This window comes from Symphodus melops (assembly GCF_947650265.1).
Source record: "Symphodus melops genome assembly, chromosome: 22".
NCBI classification, from domain to species: domain Eukaryota; kingdom Metazoa; phylum Chordata; class Actinopteri; order Labriformes; family Labridae; genus Symphodus; species Symphodus melops.
This window is the reverse complement of record NC_136712.1, coordinates 5,331,588-5,352,543: the sequence shown is the minus strand read 5'-3', so window position 1 is coordinate 5,352,543 and position 20,956 is coordinate 5,331,588. Positions and strand designations below refer to the sequence as shown.

At 40.9% G+C, this 20,956-nt stretch overlaps 1 protein-coding gene and 1 long non-coding RNA gene across 5 annotated transcripts in view; both read left to right on the top strand.

Annotated features, from left to right (window-relative positions):
• The first annotated feature begins 4,335 nt into the window (after positions 1-4,335).
• LOC306818295 lies at positions 4,336-6,526 on the top strand. Its single transcript, XR_013778156.1, has 2 exons — positions 4,336-4,670; positions 5,290-6,526. It is a non-coding gene; the product is annotated as an uncharacterized lncRNA (long non-coding RNA).
• A 4,830-nt stretch (positions 6,527-11,356) lies between these two features.
• Positions 11,357-20,956, top strand: part of bltp3b (bridge-like lipid transfer protein family member 3B) — a 27,048-nt gene continuing 17,448 nt past the window's right edge. For 3 of the 4 annotated variants that reach the window (XM_079335791.1, XM_079335790.1, XM_079335789.1), the window contains exons 1-2: positions 11,358-11,850; positions 20,029-20,191. In XM_079335791.1, the coding sequence (XP_079191917.1) occupies positions 11,807-11,850; positions 20,029-20,191 (207 nt within the window). In that variant the 5' untranslated portion in view covers positions 11,358-11,806. Of the gene's footprint in view, positions 11,851-20,028; positions 20,192-20,956 lie in introns of all 4 variants that reach the window. The other variant, XM_079335788.1, reaches the window with a different exon arrangement.

Genomic DNA, 20,956 nt, shown 5'->3' with positions numbered 1-20,956 from the left:
GAAAATGATTTTTAGTTGGATGTACATTTACAGAATGCATGTTTTTAAATCAATTTAATAGTTGTTTTTTTTGTTTGAAATGTGTATCAACCTTAGTGGAGAGGATTCCCTCTCCACACACACACACACACAAGGGTAGTCACTCTCATCAGAGGGATCACCTCCAGGTGACTGGCTGTTTGTGACAGTTGGCAAGTAGTTAAGATGGAAAATCCTCTTAGCCTGTGCTCTGAGGCTTTAAGAAGTTTCCAACTTACTACTTCCATTCATCGTAAACACATGGTAACGGCAAGCCCTTACCCTACACAATGCGGATGACAAACAACATCTGCCTTATAAAACAAAGTACACTGAATTAAGGTTGCTGCTTCCTCTTAAAATGACGCAACCTACACTTATTAAATAGTCATAATGGTTGAAAGCACTTCTCAACTCTCATGTGCATGTCCTCAGGCTATGCTTTTCCCCATCGTTCAATTGTATTAATCATTATGAACGTCATGTGCACAGTGTGGACACTCATTGACTGCCTGAGACAAATCAGAGTCATGAGATTCAGCACAAGGGTAACCATTCCCAACCGGTTTCAGAATGCGTATTTGTGTGTGCGTGCGTGTGTGTGTGTGTGTAGGTGATCTACTGATTATATCATAAAATGTATCATTCCAAACCACTTCCAAAGCTGCAACTAATATTAAGTCACACAAATATGAAAGGGTGCACGCCTCTTTTTAAGGATTACAGTACAAGAACTGTACTGAAATAAAAGGGTAAAATATAATTTCTAAAAACAATTATTTATTTATTCATTTTGCCTTTATAGATTTATTTTAATGTGACAGCTGCAGATCTTTAAATATTACTTTCATACTTTTCATACAAAAAAGAAAATGGGTTGAATAAAGCCAGTGTCACTTTTTATGAATCAACAAATGTAGTAGTAGTAGAATTTTACAGTATGAAGTAAATATTTCAACATCTGGAGTTTGGCCTCTGTCAGCGACTATCGCCTGTCCTCTGTGCATGTACCCGGTCATACACTTAACTCATGTACAAAGAACATCGGTGATGATTCATCAAAGCCTCATGTACAGTACACAACCAACCAGTGCTCCAGTTTTTAAGTTATTGAAAAATTCTATATAACATACCGAATACATATTTCAAATGTGCTGTCAAATGTGCTGACTTACAATAAAACAGAATTCTTTAGGATAACACATGTCAGATAGGACTGCAAAACAGGTGAAATTAATAAAAATGAATGATGCCTGAATTCCATTTCAGTGTAGTTGCCTTATTTTCTGGGTCCTCTTGTTGTTTAGGCTAGTTGAATAGATATGTGTTTTGTTATTAGTTTATCTTCACTCAGTAACTATATGCAAAAGGCTGATTGTTTTAAGAAAGTGTAATATGATGAAGTATACATTTACAGTTTAAGGTATAGTCAAAGCCCAACATGTTACTTTGTACCTCCTATTGAAGTAAGTCGCTTAAAAGCAAGAGTAATGGCTCGAAGCAGGAGCCATGTCAGACTTAGAGTTCTTCAATATCATACACTGACATCTAGTGGTACAATGTTTCATTGCACTTATACTTTATACTTTTCCTGAGTCAGGGATTTCTAAAGGTTCAGATCTCTTCGTGTTTCTCGTGTAATAATATATTTAACACCTACACAGAGGAAGTCAAAAGCTTCATATCGCTTCACTCGGCACTGCAGTGACAATTATACAGTTGGATATGTTTTTATTTGCTCAGTCTCAGTCAAACATCTTGAAACACAATCTTTTTATTGATGACCTGATTTCTTTCGGTTTGATGCCTTGCCATTTTATAACATTTCAATTCATCGTCTTCACTGAGAAAAAAAGGATAAATCAGAAATAAAGCTGTTCAAAGCATGAAAGTAAAGAACTTCTTACAAAATTCAACTGACCCAATGAAAGCTCTTAATGGCCTCAGTCCAAATTACATCAAAGATCTGTTGACACCCTTCTTTCCTTTGTTTTCTGAGATCTGAGGATGCAGTCCAGCCGGTTGTTTCAGATGTTCTTTTGTGAACACAGATGACTGGGCCTTTGCTGTGAGAGTCCTCATACCGTGTTAAATGAAGAAAGAAATAACAGTGACCCTCTGTGTGACCCCTGAGTGACTGGTGCATCAATATGTGAAAGGACACGCCAATATGTCCTTTCATCTCATTCATATCATAGTATGGTAAGGTATTATATCGTATCATATCATCCTATGCTATGCTACGCTAGGTATCATTGTATCATATTGTATTTTAGGGTTTGTTATCATATCGCATGGGATCGTATCGTACACATCTTATTGTATCATCATATGGTATTGTGATTTGTTCAAGTGCATTTACTGCCATGTTGAAACCCCTCATGCTATATCAAATGGTTACATCAAAGGTGATATTACTCATTTTGTGATCCAGGGTACAGTTTGGAGATTTCATAAGTTGTCTTTGTCACTGATTCAAGGGCCTCGTTCTGTATCTACTGCTCTTCTCTGTCAGGTTCTCGATTCAGTGAAACAACCTGAAAGGGAAACTCTGGACATTTCATTACCTCTTCTCTGGACTTTGCCAGTTGTTTATGAAATAGCCACTAACAGTCAGAAGGTGGGCCTCTCTTTTGTGTCCCATTGTTGTCCTGACCTTTCAGTGATTACCGGTTGCATAAAGATAGTCTGTGATTAAAGCTGATTAAGGAGCGATTATTTCTCCTTCAGAATAAGTTGTTTTAAACCCAGGACGTGAAGTGAACAAAAGGATTGAATGTGCATATGTAATCTGAATTTTTGGCTGCCTTTCCATTTGTACCTGGGGAGTGAACATATAATGCAGATTGTGAAAAGTTCAAGTTGCAGATCCTGTTTACACAACTCAACCTTTAATCATTAGACCTGACTCACTGGAACTAATATTTGGTAACAATATTCTCATTCCCATCTGTTGAGATGTGTCTGCATTAATAAGATGTTGCACATACCTCACTTTTTTTTTTTTTTGTCATACATATCTTGTGACCGGAAAAAGCATGTAAAACTGAAAGTAAATTTGATAGCTGTTTTACTTTTATGCCACATGTTTGGTGTTGATTTCAGAGTCAGCCATAAGTCTGGCCAATTTTCCCAACTGTTAAATATTGTCATGTTTTTTTCTCTCTGCTGGAGTTTCCTCAGAAACACAGCCAGGGCCTCAGGGGGAAGTGACTTCATGTCTGATATAAAAGACAAGAACAGCGTTCACCATGCTTTGCTTATTTTTCTGTATGGGAATTTTCCAAAGTGAAAACCCAGAGTCTGACGCTTAAATAAACCGGACATCCTGTTGATATTTATTTACTTTGGTGCTGTGATAGACCACAAGTTTTCCTACACGTTGGTGGAAAAGGAACAGGTCTGAGCGAGTCCATTAAGGTGTGTGTTTGTGTGTTGTATCATTTTTATCAGTAACTCAAAGAGAACATACGTCACAAATGTTTCTCAACACATTTTGGTATCTTCATACATTAACTTACTGTATGAGCCTGACAGAAGAAATCACTGTATGAAAGATACAAAATAAGGAATTGAATACATCGGCTATATTGTCTGAATATCATCTTACTTATAGCTCTTCCAGAAATACTTTATACTGTAAACAGTTGTTCTCTCCGGACAGACAAATTTATTCTACTCGACAGTCATCAGACTGTCATTTTTTTGTTGCCACTCTTTAGAACTAGGATAGTTTAATGCAAAAGTCAGTGCATTAGCGAGCGATGGTGGAATGAAATTCATTACAAGGTTTCAGATATCAAAAAGTAATAGGCCCAGAAGGTGTTTTCTCAAGAAATGAAGATTGTATTTACACAAGAAATTGTATGAATCATGCTAGGATGCTCACTATTTTTAACTCCCAACCTTCAACCAAAGTTTCAGATGAGAATGGTCCTTTCTTTTTTGAAAAAACAAAGGCTTTTAAAACTTTATAACTTTTTATACTACAGTAGTTTTCTTGTTAAAGACCAGCTTTGCAACTTAAGAAAGGCAACATAAGTTTAAATTACGATTACTTGCACAACATCCATTGATATGGCTAAATTGTTGAACATGGCTACACATACTGTATAATAGGGGTATAACCTGTCTGAGAACATTCAATGACTTGTATCTGTCAAATCTGAAGGATTGAGGTTAGTTTGAAACAGATTAAATACAATTCTTTGACTGAAACTCTAACCCCAGCATAAACATATGCCCAATGGAAATCCCCTGAACTCTCTTGTCAAACTACTTTGAAGGTACAGGAAGTGGACTGTTGACTAAAACGCTGCGACCACGTGACGTCACGATTACACGACGTTAATGAAGAACAGCTTGAGTCGCTCTCACAGAAGCAGCAGCAGGAGAGAGAGAGAGTAAGAGAGAGAGAGAGAGAGAGAGAGAGAGCGAGAGAGAGCCACACACACACACACTGTAACTGGGGGACTTCAGCTGTTCTTGGATGAAGATCTTTGTTTTAACGATTGCAAAGAAGAAACCTTCTGAAAATTGTCACCGACCGTCACATGTGGAGGATTTCTCAAGACTGCGTTGTTTGTTGTTGGAAGCAGCTTCAGCTCCAAGAGAATCAGAAAGAGAGACACAACAGATAACCTGGTCGCCTGGTGAGTTTTACTCTACCCGCATAGACGAATTTGCAGTTCTGTGAAAAAGTAGAAATGACAATATATAATTCATGCTGTGGTGTCTCGTGGTTTGCTTCCCCAAAAAGCCATGTGGTCCTTCGACACTTCGTTTCTGCCTCCAGGTTCCTTTTCGAAGGAAACGCAGTTCAGTTTGAAGATTTTTAAGTGTTCATTTGTCACCCAGCCAGTTGCAGAAATAAGATTATGAAACATTGCATTAACTCTTATTACAAATGTTGTGGTTTGGCTGTTACTAAGGGTGACAAAAGCAAAACGACAACATAAATCGGGATGGTTTTCACTTGCTTGTCATCTCAGTTTTTTACATTTCCAACAACATTTAAAGGCACCAATAACTCTGCTCTTCCTGTTGATGTGGACTGGTAACTGTAGCTTCCTTACTAGAGTCATTTTGATTTTATCAGTCTCGATCTGAAATACGTTTTAAGTAATTTAAAAATAGACCAAACTTATTTATTCATGTGACTAAAAGAAAAATAATAGGGTTGCCAGACTTTCTTGAGAAAAAATAACAAAACAAACACTTCATTTCAACTAATCTTTAAAAAAATGATCTCTCTTCTTCTTTTGCATTCAGTCTTTCTTCACCACGGGAGCCATGGTAGCAGCAATCCTTAAGATGTACTTCATTGGAACAGCTCTGAGTGTCCTTGCAGTCTTTTATGGAATAATGGACTCCTTTGGTGGTCTGATGTACGTCCAGGACAGTCAAAACATCTTGAGACTTGACTACCACACGCAGGGGCAAGTCTCCTTGGATAACCAGCCGAGAGGATCGTCTGTGACCAAAAACATTGGCTCATGAGGGAAAATCATCAACATGGTGGCTTGATGGACATGCTTGATACACTGGTGATGGATTTACACGCTGTGAGACTTTAATAATACAGGACTGCTCAATAATCCTTAAGTCCGTCTAACCTGCTGGACATGTTTGGCTTCCTTGAGCCTCGGCATGTCTCTGTTTGTTCAGCTCTGTCGCCCATTATCGACTGTCAAACAGTGTTGCAGCTAAACGTGTTCAAGTAACTACAAATGTGATGAGTAATGCACTACTGATTAACATATTTGCACTCGATTATGATGTTTTTTCAGGTTTAGTTTTGTATGTATTTACTCTTTGTTTTGAAAGGAATCATGTTGGAACTGAGCATAGGGAGACCTGTTAGAGATGGACAGTAAAATGTAAATTTATGTTCCCTAAATAATTACCACATAAGATGTCCTTCATAAAAAAATCCTAAGAGAAACAAAAACAAGTAAAAACTTGGTCTTTTTTTGTTTGAATAATTGTCTGAGTCATTGAGAAACAAGTTAAAAAAAACCATATTTTTTCTGAAACATGTAGAGACATCAATGATCAGAGCGTTTAGCAGATTATCTTGATCATTATCAAACTGGTTGACTGGGCAGATTCAGTGGTGACTCAAAGCACCTCTGTTGTCTCGTTGGGGTTTTTCAAAATGACATTTGATGATTAAAAGACAGTCAAAGCGAGGCTAGAGTCCTCGCCCTGAACACCCTGGGTACAACATCAACTCTAAAGATTTCCTTTTTTTACCTGTTCTTTCAAAATGACGGTAGCATTTCAAAGCCACAGAAAGTACCAGAATGTGTAGCTCCTGTTGTGAATATTATCTGTCCAGCTCGATCTATCTTTAGTGGCTTAATGCTCATTAGTGACAATGTTTTTCTATTGAATGAGCAAATGAATCTTATTTCTCTCGATGATCACATGGTGGGAAATGGCACTGTGAAAGTTTCTAAATCCTTGGTATTTTTCAAAATTAATAAAAAAAAGTTCCCATTCATGACAGCCCTCTGTTTGTTTTGCTTTGTGTTTGCCGTCTCCACGCCTGAAGGGCAGTATAACACACATGGGTGTGCTCCACGCGCTAAGGCTTCGCAAGTGCCTTTTAAAAAGAACTCCCACAAGTACCTCTACTTGTGGTTGTTGCTCCCCCCTCGAGTCCTGTTCAGCACTTGTTCCCTCCACACAGATTTTGGCTTATTTGTGTGTGTTGTGTTTTCTTCCCAGTCGAAGTGCCAAAGCTGCATTTAGAAACAACACAAATTTGACCTTCAAATCAAAAGTCCTTGTTTTTTAGTGCTTTCCAAAACAAATGTCAATTAATCTTTATTTGTATCGCAAATTCAGAACAAGAGACAAGACATGTTACGATAGAGCAGTGACATTTTGTAAAATTGCAAAAAAAAAACAACTTCCTTTTATTAGTCAGAGACCTGGAAACTGGGGAAGCGGGAGATACAGGACGGAGAAGGGTAGAGTGAACAGAGAGAACAATGAGCAAGGTTGAAATAGAGCAACAATTAAATGGTAAAAGTATCTGAAATAGAAAGTGAGATGTGTGATTAAGCATTCTTTAAGCTGACCCATAATAGGGGCATTCCTTAAAAGCACAGTGTGCCTGGGATTTGGCTTTGTGTTCTAGTGTTGTGCCCTTACGTTGCCAAAAACTCAGTGGAGCGACACTAAATCCCCCATTAAGCCCTTCCCCAGTAGACACATTTCTTCTCTGTCTGTCTGACGGGTTGAAGAAGTGTAGCAGCTTGTTTGAAAGACTTTTACTAAAGTATGAGTTGAAGATTTTTTATATACAGAAGTGATTGACTCATAACGAGCTCAGTGTGTCAGGTTGTAATGCAATGCAACGCCTCAAGCTCTCACAAAGCAGCAGCTTGAAACTTGCCTGATATGACCTCTTTGCGTGTGTGGTTGCCATTCCTCAAACCAGCATGTAACTAATTTGCAATTTTATGCTTCTGTTTCTTAATTACATCATTTCATAAACTCAACATCTGGATACGATTAAAATGTATACAATGGAGCCTCATCTGTAAAACAAGACACTTTTTTCAGTTTAAAGGGTAAATGTGAAGTACATAAAGTCTTTCTTGTCTAGGCTTTCTGTACAAAGACAACTTATCTGGCTTTCAAACAAGTAAATCCACTGGTAAATGGAGCATTTAAACTTCTCAACAGCATACCTCTTCATTTATTAGTCATGCATTGTTTTAAAATGTATTGTGTGCACAACACAAAACGTTTCCAAATGCAATTTGGCTCTTTGTCTGAGAGTGTGATGATTCAGCTGAGAGGTTTAGGGCTGAGCATTGGGGTTGTAGTGAAGGTAAGAGTGGGACTGACTGCCTTGGGCCCCAATGGGATACTTAAATACACTTTGTCTGTAATGTCAGATGAGAAGATCCATTTTTAATTGCCTTACTTGTCAAGGATGGCAGGAGAGTGTTATGGTTACACTTGTCAGGGTCAATGACATAAACCAGTCAGGGAAACGTTAAACAGGAAGTAGTATGTTGATTTTGATTCAACTGATACAGAGTGTGGGCTTCTCCTAAACATCCTGCAGTGTTGATGTGTAAAAATGTGCCTGTAATATAAAATGACTCCAGGTCATCCATTACTACTTCTACCTCACAGTTATACAACACTAAAATAAATTATGATCTAAATAATGTACTCTAAAAAGGGCAACGACTTAGCTCAGAGGATAAGCAACTGTCCCCATGTTTTATGCTGAACCACTTCCTAAAAGGATTGCCTTACTTGTCAAGGATGGCAGGAGAGTGTTCCTAAAAGGAAATGGTTCAGCACGGCTTGTTGGTGTGGTGGTTAACACAGGCTCTGTGATTCAATCTTGACCAAAGCCTTTCTGTGCATATTGTTAGTGTACTTATTTTCTCCATGTGGAGTGTGGGTTATGATTTTGACCCTGTTGTGGAATTTTTCCCATTACCAAAGAGTGAAAATAAAGAGTGAGAAGATCTATTCAGAAAAGAACCCCAAGATCGACCTGGTCTCAATGAACATTTATTCGAAGGCAAAATAAGCATTTGAAGACCCCTCTCTCACACGGTGAGGAGAGCAAGAGGCCCCGAGAAAAGGCAAACATGAAAACTTATACATTTCCATCACACTACACAGAGCACTTCCCCATCACGCCACATAGAGCCACTGCCCACATGGCACGGCACAATCTATTCCCAAGTGTGAGAAAAGAGACTACATGACTATTTACCATCTCCCAAGGCTGAGAAGGAGATGGAGTCTAGTGAGAAAGAGCCTGGGTGACTCTTCCCACTTGTACAAACGGTGAGAAACAGAATAAAGGGAACGAAATGATGGAAAACAAAAGACCCAATAAGCTGTGCATGTAGTATTCTAAGATATTTCAGATACATTTTATATGACAGATTCTATGATACCTTCGTACAACGCATATAGTACATAGAGTAAAATTTTCCATAACAACCCTTATTCTGGAACAGAACATAAACCCCATATAGCATCTTCTTAAGGGTAATGAACTTTGACCAAACCTAATCTTAATTTGTTACTGTTTTACATAAGTATGTTTATTTATTGCATTTTTGTTCTCGCTTAATTATTATAGTACATGTTATCCTTTTTCTTACACTCTACTTACTTACTGTCTCAGCTTCTTATAAAACCCAGGTTTTCTGACTTTCTCCCACTGGAGTGTCGACCAGGATTTTCAACTTCCTTAATGTTCTGGTAAGTAAACAGCCCTTAAAAAAGCCAGCGTGCAGAAGCAGCATGGTGGTGAAGTGATTAGGACTGCTGCCCAGACTATGTTAGGGTTCACGGTTCAAGTCCAATGCAGTGAAATTCCAGGGAAAATCTCTCTCAAGGGTGGGCAGGGAACACTGAATGTATAAGATGCTTAGATTGCTAGCATTACTCAGCTTCATTTTGTCAGTCAGAGCTAGAAATGGCTGTGTGTGTGGACTTTCAACTTTGTGGGAGTTGAGGGAGGACAAGTTGGAGCTTCAAAAAAAGGAACAGAAAGTTTTTTCTCTGTGGCTTTGGCACAGGAAAAGCACTTTTTTAATATGCAGTACTCAATATACCCAATATATAACTAGGCTTAGAACACTATCCCCTTCTTTGCCTGTCTCTTATTTAGTCATTAATATCAGTAATTTTATTTCTCTAACTTCTTTGTACTGGTTTTCTTTTGTTAATGGCTTTTACTCCTATGTTTTGTTATTACTTGTTAAGGCTTTATTTGTTTCTTTTCTTTTTTGGCTGCTTTCTTTTCTGTTTCCTCTCAGCTGCATTTATTCTTACAGGTTTTGTTCCCTCGGTCTTTGGTCTAGCCATATTGAGTGTTTTTTTTCTTCTTTTGCTTATTAAGTTGAGTTTCTAGTTTTTGAGATTTGTTTTGCTTGTATTTTTGATTTGTAAAAATGTATTTTAGTTGCTACATCAATATAGTCTTCTACACACAGAAAGTATAGAACAGACTATTTAGTCACAGATGAAATACAGTTCTTTCCAAGGCTATACCTTATTGTGTGAATTGTTTGACGTCAGTAAAAATAATTATGACTTTAGACATTACTTAGACTTACTTAAAATATGAGGCTGTCTATGTGGTAATTGATCCCCAGGGTTTAACACAAAGTTTCAGTTTGTGTAAATCTTTTCAATGGCTCATAAGTAAAGTGGAAGTGTGGTTAAGGGTCACACAATATCTTATGGGGGCCACATCCCTGCTTAGATACTCGGCAAAAATTAAAATCAGATTTTTATAAATTATGTATTTTTTTCTACTTTGATGGGTAAAAGTATAAATGTTTTAGATTAAAACACACATTAAAACATAAGGCAACACACACATGGTAAGACATACATTTATATCTTCAACTACTGTTGAGACACCGGAAGTAGTGTCAACGAGCAAGAGCAATATGCTACTGTTTTTAAGACCGTACTGCCACCTACTGGACGTTTTGTAGACTCCCCCCAGATTAATTTACTGGAGATTTTATTTTTCCAGAACTGAAGAAGGTACCAGACCTTTGTATGAAGCAGGTTTGTATTATATTACATACTTCCTCTGTTTGATAAGTAGTCCTATAATTGGACACACTCTGAGTGGAGCCATTTTTATAATAACCACAGTGACTGACACGAAACAATAAAATGAAGATTACTGTGACAATCAAGATTGACACAGAGTGCTAAAAGCAGCATGATAACAATGATGAGTTCATCCAATTAAATAGCAAATATGTTCAACTAAAACCAATAAACACTGGGCATCTCCTTCAGTGACAGGCTTCGCTGAACAAGAGATACCGCATGTCTTTCCTTCCTGCTGCAGTCAGACTGTTTAACCAAGCCTGCTCCCAGTAGATCATAAAACATACCCACAAACTGGACAATTCACTCCTACCTCTTGTGCAATAATAGTGTTAAAGGATGTCACATTGTCACCTGATCTTATTTGTATTTTTAATTTGATTTGCATTGCAGTAATAATTTATGGGCCAAAATGTGCAATAACAGTCCATCCTTATATGCACTGTGTGCATGACAGTGTTAATACAGACTTACATCTGCTGCTGTAACAGTAAACTTCTTCATCTACGAGATGAATAAAGGATTATCTTATCTTAAATGCTATGGACATGGAGGCTATAAAGTCAACCATGTACACGTCATATGAGAAGGGTGGACGATGGATGTATTGCCTTAATAATCCGGTAGGTGGCGGTATCTTGAAATTAAAGATTAAAACCTCCAGTAATACCAAGCAGAAGAAGAATAACTCTCCACGTAGAGGAAAAGCGTTTATTCCGAGCCAACCATGAATGCACCATGACGCCCCGCCCAGACGCTGTGACAACAGACGCTGCTGTCTGCGCTGTCCAGGTGTTCAGTGTGTGTTATTGCAGAGACCTGAACCGGCTTGGCGCTTTTGTCAGTTTATCTGCATTAAAAATGGCCTAACGTGATGTGCTTTGTGTGGAGCTGAGTCCGGCTGTCACTCGGACGTGTTTTAATGCCGCCTCGTCGCTCCCTCTTCTTCTCCGTGAGGACGACGCGGGATCACCGTTATGATGAAGACTGACACGGAGGGTTTAACATTTGAGCTGAGTGTTTAAGCTCTAAAAAAACAAAAAAAAAACCCATTGGACTCAATTCCCTTTGATTGGGGAAAGCTAGGATAGCCGTATTAGCCTGGAAGAGAGAGAGAGAGACACCCGGAGGCAGCTCGGATATCTTTTTAATTTGTGCGACTATGGCTGGGCTCATCAAGAAGCAGATCCTGAAGCATCTCTCCAGGTCAGTCCTCCTTAGCAACGTTAGCAGGCAACTGTCAAACTCACGAGAGCTTGCTACACGACGTTTAAGTCCCGAGCGAGACGACAGCCAAATGCTATAGTCACCGTCCACATCTCCTCCTCATGTTTGATAAACGAAACCATTGTAAACACCGCCTGTCCGACTGTCAGTCAATGTAACCCCCGCTGACCTGAGACGTTGGCTAGGCAGCTAACTGCTAACACTGGGGGTTAGCTCGTGGAAGGCTAATCCCTCCATACCTGTTTTTTTAGCAGGTTGAACCTGTCGAGTGGTTTGCAGAGGCAATCACAGCCTTCCACCCTACAGGCTAAAAGATCCTCCAGTCAAGGCTAAGCGAACAAACAAATATTTAAACTTGGAGGTACACTTAACTGAGATTTAAATAAGATTGCAATGTCTTGTTTGTTTTGATCAACTATGTGCCTCCTATCATTATATACAGATTAATTTACTTAGTACTTTCATTAGAGGTGGAGTGATGTTCATTAAACAGAAAAATACCACAATACATCAAAATAAAGCAAATTTGAATTAGAAAGGTGTTTTTTGTTGTTGTTGTTGTTGCACGTTTTCATAAGGCTTAAGTTCTTGTCCAGTGAGTTACATAGTCTTATTGAAGAGCTGAAATCAAGGCTGATCTGACCGTTTGTATCTGTAGTGGAAGTGTTTGCATTAATCTGCAGAGAGAGATGTTATGTCAGCTTCAATACATCTATTTGACAGCATTTTGTTCACCTCGAGACAGCTGAGTCCAGTATCCCTCCAGGATGTGTTTTATGGAGCGACCACTTGCTGTGTGAGGCTCCATTTATTTATTTTCATATTTTTAATGTCTTGCTGTGATGGGGCAGCATTCAGCTTGCTTTACATGCATTATTTATTTATTTTTCCACTGCCTCTCAAGAGCCGTTCAATGGACTACTTCCTTGTTTTGTTCCAGGGGAGAGAACTGGATTCCACTTAAAGCACTAACCTGCTAACGACCTGTTATAGAGCACCATTCACATCCGTAGTTCTTCTGTCACGCAGAGGAAGAGAGTGGCCTTATTTCACACTCAAACATGGACAGCAGCGCCCACATTGAATGACAGCTGTCCCGTTTAATTTAAAGGGATTGTTTAAGCACTTGAAAAGCAAGTGTTGAGTATTTAGATGGACCGGTTTGTGTACAGTTTATCATAAAGGCGAGAGAAATACTTTGCGCTGACTCAGTCGTGATGTATAATTAGTCACTCGCTGGTTGATACCTGTATCGTGTCTGGCATTGTTTTGTCCTTCACACTCTTACACAACGCCACTGGTAAGATTTGCATTGCCTGAGCTTTGGGCTGTGATCAGCATGCCCTTCATTGTCCTAGTGTGTGTGTATGTGTATGTGTTTCTTTGTGCTCTCTGTGTGTGTGTGTGTGTGTGTGTGTGTGTGTGTTTGCAGATGACTGTGCATGCCCTCAGCAGCATTAGCATCAACAGTGACAGAAAATGACCTTAGGAGTTGTGACGTCATCTGCCTTCAGGGGACACAGTCTGATCGCGTGATTGGTGCAGGCGCGGAGCGGAGCGGAGCGGGAGTTGGCCTGTGTGACAGTGCAGCCAATCTTGTCGCTGCATGGTGACGGCGTTGTTAAAAGGGGCTGATGTCATCGATAAAATCCATACATTCAAACACATTTAACTGTGGTGACTGTGTGCGAGGATGATCAGCCAGGAGCAGTTTGTACTTCTAACAACACACACACAGACACACACACATTGTAGGCGTGCTTACACAGCTCCTGGTTATGTTGTGGGTGTCAACATGGGATGTTAGCCTCCATGCTGAACTGAAGCAGAGGACACACGTCTGCCCAATATCGTCTGTGTGTGTGTGTGTCCAGTGAGGAGGCTTTACAGTTCATCGACTCACATTTGTCTGCAGTGGCTGCTCCTTCTCTGGCCGAGACAAGTTCACTGAAGCATGCAGGACATATGAAGCTAGTTGAGAGGGCCTTTTGTGTCCACCGCGGCCCGTAAGAAGATGCGTGGTGTTCGGCTCCGAGCATTACTCGACGGGGACACTTGGGTTTTTGTGCGCGCATTTGATCGAGCTTCATTCTCTACTTTGAGAGAGTTTTGTCAAAGTGCCGTTCAGTAGATCGCAGTTGGGAAACCTCCTGGGACTATTTGATGACATGGAGTGTGTCTGTCTGGTTTAGATTATCGACAGGAGCCAGGCCCTCAGCCAGACAGAATCAGATCCTGTTACACACATAGTAAGGTCACATTCTGCCTACAGTACGCAGTTTACCCAAAGAGAGAGATTTCACAGAGACCTGTGAGGTAAGAGCGCGGACATGGAGCTGAAACACAGGTGTCATAGGAAGCAGTTTGCTTGAATGGCAGCAGCTCTTGTGACAAACAAAACCAGCTCCCCAGATGGCCTCTCAAGAGCCGTTCCCAGAGCTGAATTATCTTCCTTATAATCCAGAGATGTTTCACTTTTGAGGTTTAAAGCTGAGAAAAGCTAAAACTCCCACATTATGCAAGACCTATTTAGCACATGGGTTGACTTTCTTCCCCAGGATATCAGTTATTTCATCTTCTTAATCGTCCCGCATGTCTTTCTTTTCATCATCTATTTTGTTAATCCTCAATTCAATGAGCCTGCGATGCATTTATCAACTCTTTTCTTTCTTTGGTCTTCTTCGTGTTTCGATAGAATCAACGGTGAAAGTTCAGTCCTCCCTTAAACGTCCCCAGAGTGATCACGCAGGAACTCATGTTGGCGCACATGCCCGTCGTTGAAGCCGCGCGAGGGTTTCAAAACGAGCCCGCTCCACCCTGACTGCAGATGGAGCCTCTGCTAAGAAGTGTCACGAGACCGCCACGGCACAAGAATGTTTCAGGTTGAAGAAAAGCACGATTCACATCCCGCGTCAAGGAGAAGGGTCTTGAAATACTTTGAGATATATATATTTTTTTACATTAGCTCAAAGCAAGCTGATGATGGACGTGCTTTCACAGAGCGAGAAGATAATCACCACCCTCTAATAAAAAAAAAAAAAAGGGCTCGGGACCTCCGACGTGAGTTTCACTGTCAGGCTGGTATGTGAGGTGCTGTTTGGGGTTAAGTTGGGAGGTCACATGCTCGCTGGCTCAGACGCAGCCTCTCTCACTCCACACCTCATTTTGAACATGCAGCACTGAGGGTTCAGTCGTCCGTTTCCCTCCCTTCATGGATTCGACATCATGTGTTGAAGATGATGCAGTGCAGCATTTCTGTCAGAAGAATTTAATTTGTCTCTTCAGTGTCAAGCTTCAACTGATTCTACGTTTAAAAGTCTGAACTCCGACCTCACCCTTCATGATCTCTTTGTTCGAGGACGTTTTGAAGTAGCAGCACTGTTAGCATTAAATAGCTAAGCTCTTGGCGGAGTGTGCTGATCACGTGAGGAATCATAACCCAAAAGAACCAGCCTGACGCTCACGAACAAGCTGGCAGCAGCTCAGCTTGCAGCCCCAAGTTCTGACCTGACCTGCTGCGTCCGGCAAAGACGAGTGTTGACGAAAAAAAACGTCTCCCCCACAGTCCTATAGTTTATTTTATTATTAGCATGAAGTCCGCGTGAGTGAGGTGTGCAAACGAAGCAGGCAACGGGGTGATGACATTAATACCTTTGCCACCTGCAGATGGCTGTTCCGTCATGAGCCCGGGTCTGCTGAAGATTTCTGCCTGTTAAAAGGAAGTTTTTTCTTGCCACGCTATGACGGATTAAGCTGGGCTCTTGTAATATAGCCATAAGTAAGGTCCTTTACCTGCTTTTTGTAAACATAACAATGAGCGTTGTCTTGTTACCTGCTCTTTCGTTAATGTTAACAGACAAACAGCAAGGTCCTTTACCTGCTTTTTGTAAAGTGTCTCGAGATAACGCCTGTTATGAATTGACACTATACAAATAAAGATTGAACTTTACTCTGCGCGCTTAATGAAACTCATTGTGTTCCATGGTAGTCTGTGGTTTGATTCACTGACTGAGGAGCTTCCCTTCTCCTTTTTTTTTTTTTTTTTTTTTCCCGGAACTCTTTCGAACCCACATCTATTCCCACAAGATTTTCATCCATTACATTTAATGACAGAGGAGACTGCTCGGCTTCTGGAGCCATTTTCAACTCTGATGCCTCGGAGGGATTGGAAACGAGCCATCCATTGTGAGCACACAGTGTATAACTCGTCCGTCAGTGAAGAGTCAGTGCCATTGTGGTGTGTGAGAGATGACTCCACATCTCCTCTCTGAGTTTGTCATCATGACCCAGCTCTCTCTCTCTCTCTCTCTCTCTCTCTCTCCCTCTCCCTCTCCCTCCACCCTGCAGTAGCTGCGTTATGATGCACCACAGAGATGATCTCCACTCTTCCCCAGTGTTGTCGCTCACTGGTGGGAAGGCTATTACGGCATGAGTCACGACTGAGTGCCTGGCTGTGGGTGTCTCATCGGCGTGAAGCTGTGAAACACTTCTTTCTCTGTGTGTGTGTTTTGTGAGTGTGTGATAGAGAGCGACATTTGTCCCTCCAGGCCCTGACGTCCTCTGCGGCAGCGTCACAGAGGTCTCGGGATTGTTTTCTCCTTCACTCGAACCTTTATGCATATTCCAGATCTCTGGGGCGTTCCACCTCTGCCAGTATGAAGTCACTTCACTTTTGACAGCTCGCCTGAGTGTCACTGAGTCGTTGCCTTCACTGATGCCTCTGTGTGGAGGTGTTTTTTTCCCCCTGGTTTGCAAGTTTTTCAGCTGTTAATAAATCAAAGTTATCCCTCCTGATGAAACATATAATGTTGTGCTTCTTTGAAGGATTATAAAAGGTGAGACATCAGAAGGCACCTAAAGACCATTATTGATGGATGTCAAGCAGATAGCGTCCGCCGCTAACTCGGAATGGTTCACACTCGTGGATGAATGTGTTTGTTATTTTTAGCCGGTGTTGTTTGGGGTTTCCTTTTGATTTACCAGCTCGCCCACACTGCAGGCAGTCCGCCTCCAAACACCGCAGTGCTTCAGTCCTCACAACAGAAGAGCGGCCGAGGAAAGACAGCAAATACACTCTTTTTTTTTTTTTTTGAACAATCAATCAGTTCCATTTGTAAAGTTTTCTTCATGTCAAAGTCTCAACATTCATGAAGATTAGCTGAGTTTTATTGACGCCTTTCTCATCTCATTTCCTTAATTGGATTGTCTCTTTTTCTCTCAAATGTTTTCAAGCTTTTGAGTGTGACTGTCTGTCTTTAATTTGCTCCTTGAATCGACCTGATGCCCAGTAAGGTCTGCCAGCCTCACTAAAAAAAGACTTGTCAGGCTTTCTTTTTTTTTCCCCTCCTCAGCTGGCTCATTACACCCTCCTGCCGACACTGAATGGACTCACAAAGGATTTAGAGGCCGATTTAAAAAGTCACATTCTCTATTTTTTTTGTTTTTTTTGTTGTCGAGCCAAGTCAAGCCAGAAAAACCTCAGTCTTTAAACCTCAGAGGAGCACCCTTAGGAAACCTCCTTCTTTGTATTTCTCTCATCTTTCATTTCTACCTCGTTTCCTTCTTTATCATATCTCTGTTCATGTGGCAGCGGTTGCTAAAATATGCTTAGTTGTCTCGCTCTCTCTCTCTCTCTCTCTCTCTCTCTCTCTGTCCAGTTCTTGCGGTGATGTCATCAAGCTGCACCACAAATGCACCGTCAGAGCAGGAAAGAGCAGAGAGTCTCTTTGTGTTCAGTCTTTTTTCCATTTCCATTCGTGGTTTGGGAAAAGAAAAACGTCTTGACTCACTGATTTTTTATTTTTTTACATTTTTTTTGCAGATGTGCTTTTATTTGTTCTTCACAAACCAAATGAAAAACGTTTCCAGAACGAATGGTCCTGTTTAGTGCCTAACTTTGTGTTTCCAGTCGCCAGCGGCCTGAGGCGGGTCCTAATCTCTTTACTGGCCTGGATTTGTCGGGGTGATCTCGAGCCTGCTGACTGGAAGGAAGGCAGACGAGATGAAAGAGCAAGAACTCCATACCCCCATGCATGCCTCTTGCTGCTGTTCTCAGTAATAAGTCCAAACCCCTGTGTGTAATTTAGCTTCTTTAGCATCCGCGGCCTCCCTCCCTCAGTGTTGAAATAGCTGATGAGCAGCATATTGTTTGATTACAGTGTTGGTTTATTTATGACTCTGGAAGAACGGGAGAGGAAGCAAGAGGAGACCCGAGGGAGACAGATGAGGAGTGAGGGAGTGAGAGAAGTCGGCCGGGTAGCTGCTTGATACTTGATCAGCAGCAGGGATGAATATTTCACTGCTTATACTGCTAGAAAGACACTCCACTGGCTGTTCTTTAAACTTTTTGGGTTTATTTATGGCCATTAGAGCACCTGTCTGAGAGATCTCTTTTGTGTGTGTTTTTTTTGTTTTGTTTTTTTTGATGTCCTCATTTCTTGTTTCCACTGCGCCAAGCATGCGTTTCTGATGTCTGCCGCTGCCGCTGAATAATTCACAGGGACATTTGAGTTAGACGAGACTCTGCCAGGAGAAGGTGTTGGGTAGAAAAAGAAGAAGGAATCTTGACTGACTGAATCATTCAAAGCGTAGGCAGCTGAATCACAGTGTGGCTCAGTGGACAAAGTTTGTGTCACACCGTACAGTAGATGCGGAGCGTCGGCGGCACACCCTCGATGTTTCTCCTGCAATCCACTCACACGAACAAAAAGCTTTTGTCGGCCAAGGAATATCAAGTATCCTGAGTTGCCCCACAGCCAGCCGTCGCCAGTCTCTGATATCTTACAGGAAACTGGTCTTGGGGGGGGAAAGGCATTTTATTCTCATCAGAGGGAAATAGTGTCCATCTACTACTCAACACTACTGAACACATCCACATCCCCTGATGGTTGATACAGCATACCATGCATCATTGAGGTTCTTTATAATGATCAGGCTGAGTGTCTGATACAAAAACCTCTTCTGCTGTGAGCTATATTAACCATCTGATAAAAGTTAACTGTGTGTTTTGGTTAGCAGAGAAACCAAACGAGCAATATGGCGGTACCTGTCACGTTGTCCTTTTTTGGGAGCTGGAGATGCATCGTCCATGTTTCTTAACAGTCAATGACTGAGCCACAGCGCTCTCCGGTACCAGCTTAAAGTATTTGGTCAGAATATTAGCCATTTAAAAAAAGGCTAATATGTCAACACAAATGGAAAAGCTACGGATACGTTGGACTAGTTAAAATGGGAGGAAGTTGTCGGGATGTGGGACGTAGATGTAAAACCGTCAGGTCTGTCTGTCAGTAATGTGTGTCACTTTGAGCTTTGATCCGGCCCCCTTCACAGATAACATTCTGTAAGTGTTTGACAGATTAGCATGCTAACAAGATTAAGCCCGCTCACAGTATACTGCATGTGTGTGTCTGAAAGCTACCTGCAGTGTTTCTTTTTTTTTTCAATCAATACGCTACCTGTTTTTTCAGGAATTCTGCTCTGCTGAGAAGCCGAGACACACGGCTCGATAAAGCATGTTAGCATGACGACGCTCTGCTAACTATTAACCAATAACCTAACTGTGAAAACACTTTACTCATGGACATTGACTTTGGATGTTCAAGCCTGTTTACTGAAGCTAAAGAGCTAACAGACCAAACACACAGAGGTCATGGAATCAATGCTGGCTCACTGTTGGAATAAGGAATAGACGTTATCATGCAGCAAGTCTGTAACCTCACAAACAGCAAATATCCTGAATGATGATGAAGCCATTTAATAGTATTCAACCTCGTATTCTATCTGTGTGCTCAGCTATGGAAATAAATCAAAGAAATACGGTAACTAGAAAGCTTCAACAAAAAAAAAAGCGTACACCTGGAATATTATTTTTGAGTATTTATTTATAAAGATGGACGTTTTGTTCCCCAGTAAAGTTAATTTAGAAATGATTGGTTTTTGTTTGTTTAAAAATGTGTCTCTTGGGTGAACAGTACTGCCAGATATTGGTGGCTAACTCTTTAAAAAGCCACATTGAATTGGAAAGTCGCCCCTCTCTTCTCATCTTAATCACAAAGCTGACAGTCGGGGTTCGTTTGGCCCGGTCTGACGCTAAAGACCCCGTTTCTATAATTACTGCCAGCGCTCACGAAGCTGCTTTTCTCTTCTGTGTCTCTTCAGGTTTGCAAAGAATCTGTCCCCGGACAAGATCAACCTGAGCACGCTGAAGGGCGAGGGCCAGCTCACCAACCTGGAGCTGGATGAGGAGGTTCTCCAGAGCCTGCTGGACCTGCCCACCTGGCTCGCCATCAACCGCGTGGGCTGCAACAAGGCCGCCATCAGGGTGAGGGACACATAGGCCATACATGTCAAAGTGTTTCCCTTATTTTCAGGCGGATGTAAACGCCACTGCAGGTAACGACAGTGTGGCTCTATCTGAAGGTAACATCACCTGACAGGAAGTCTAAAGCTCACAAATGAAATACACATTTCATTTCTTCATTTAAAAAAAAAAAAAAGGAAATGATACAAGATTTACAGTTAGTGATCTTTCTGACACACCAACTTCCTGGACTGGTGTCGTAAAACACTCCAGCACATTTCCATGAATAAAGCGATTCATTCTTCTTATTTTGAAAGGTTAAACAAACAGGATATGACATGTTAATTATCAAACTTTATATATGCTGCTGGGTGAAATCAATCATCTTTATTTATATAGCACTTTTTTTACATGTAGGACAAAAAAGGGTCAACTCCTTTCTTCTCCAGTCGTTATGCTACGCTACGTAAGCTAACTGGCTGCAGGCCTTAACCTAAAGAGTAACACATTAAACAAAGGGAGTTAGTGGAAGTGGTCATCACCCTCCACACCAGAAGTTTTGCTTCATTTAAATTTTTTTTAAAAAAAGTTATAAGAATCTATTTCAAATGTATTTCATTTGATTAAAACAAGATAAAATAGTTGTAACAAAATCATAGTTAGCCTCTGATCATATGCAGACCTGTTGATACTTTTATCAAGAAGCCTAACGTGCACTGTCAGGGACTTCTCTCTGGAAACACACAGACAGACAGACAGACAGACAGACAGACAGACAGACAGACA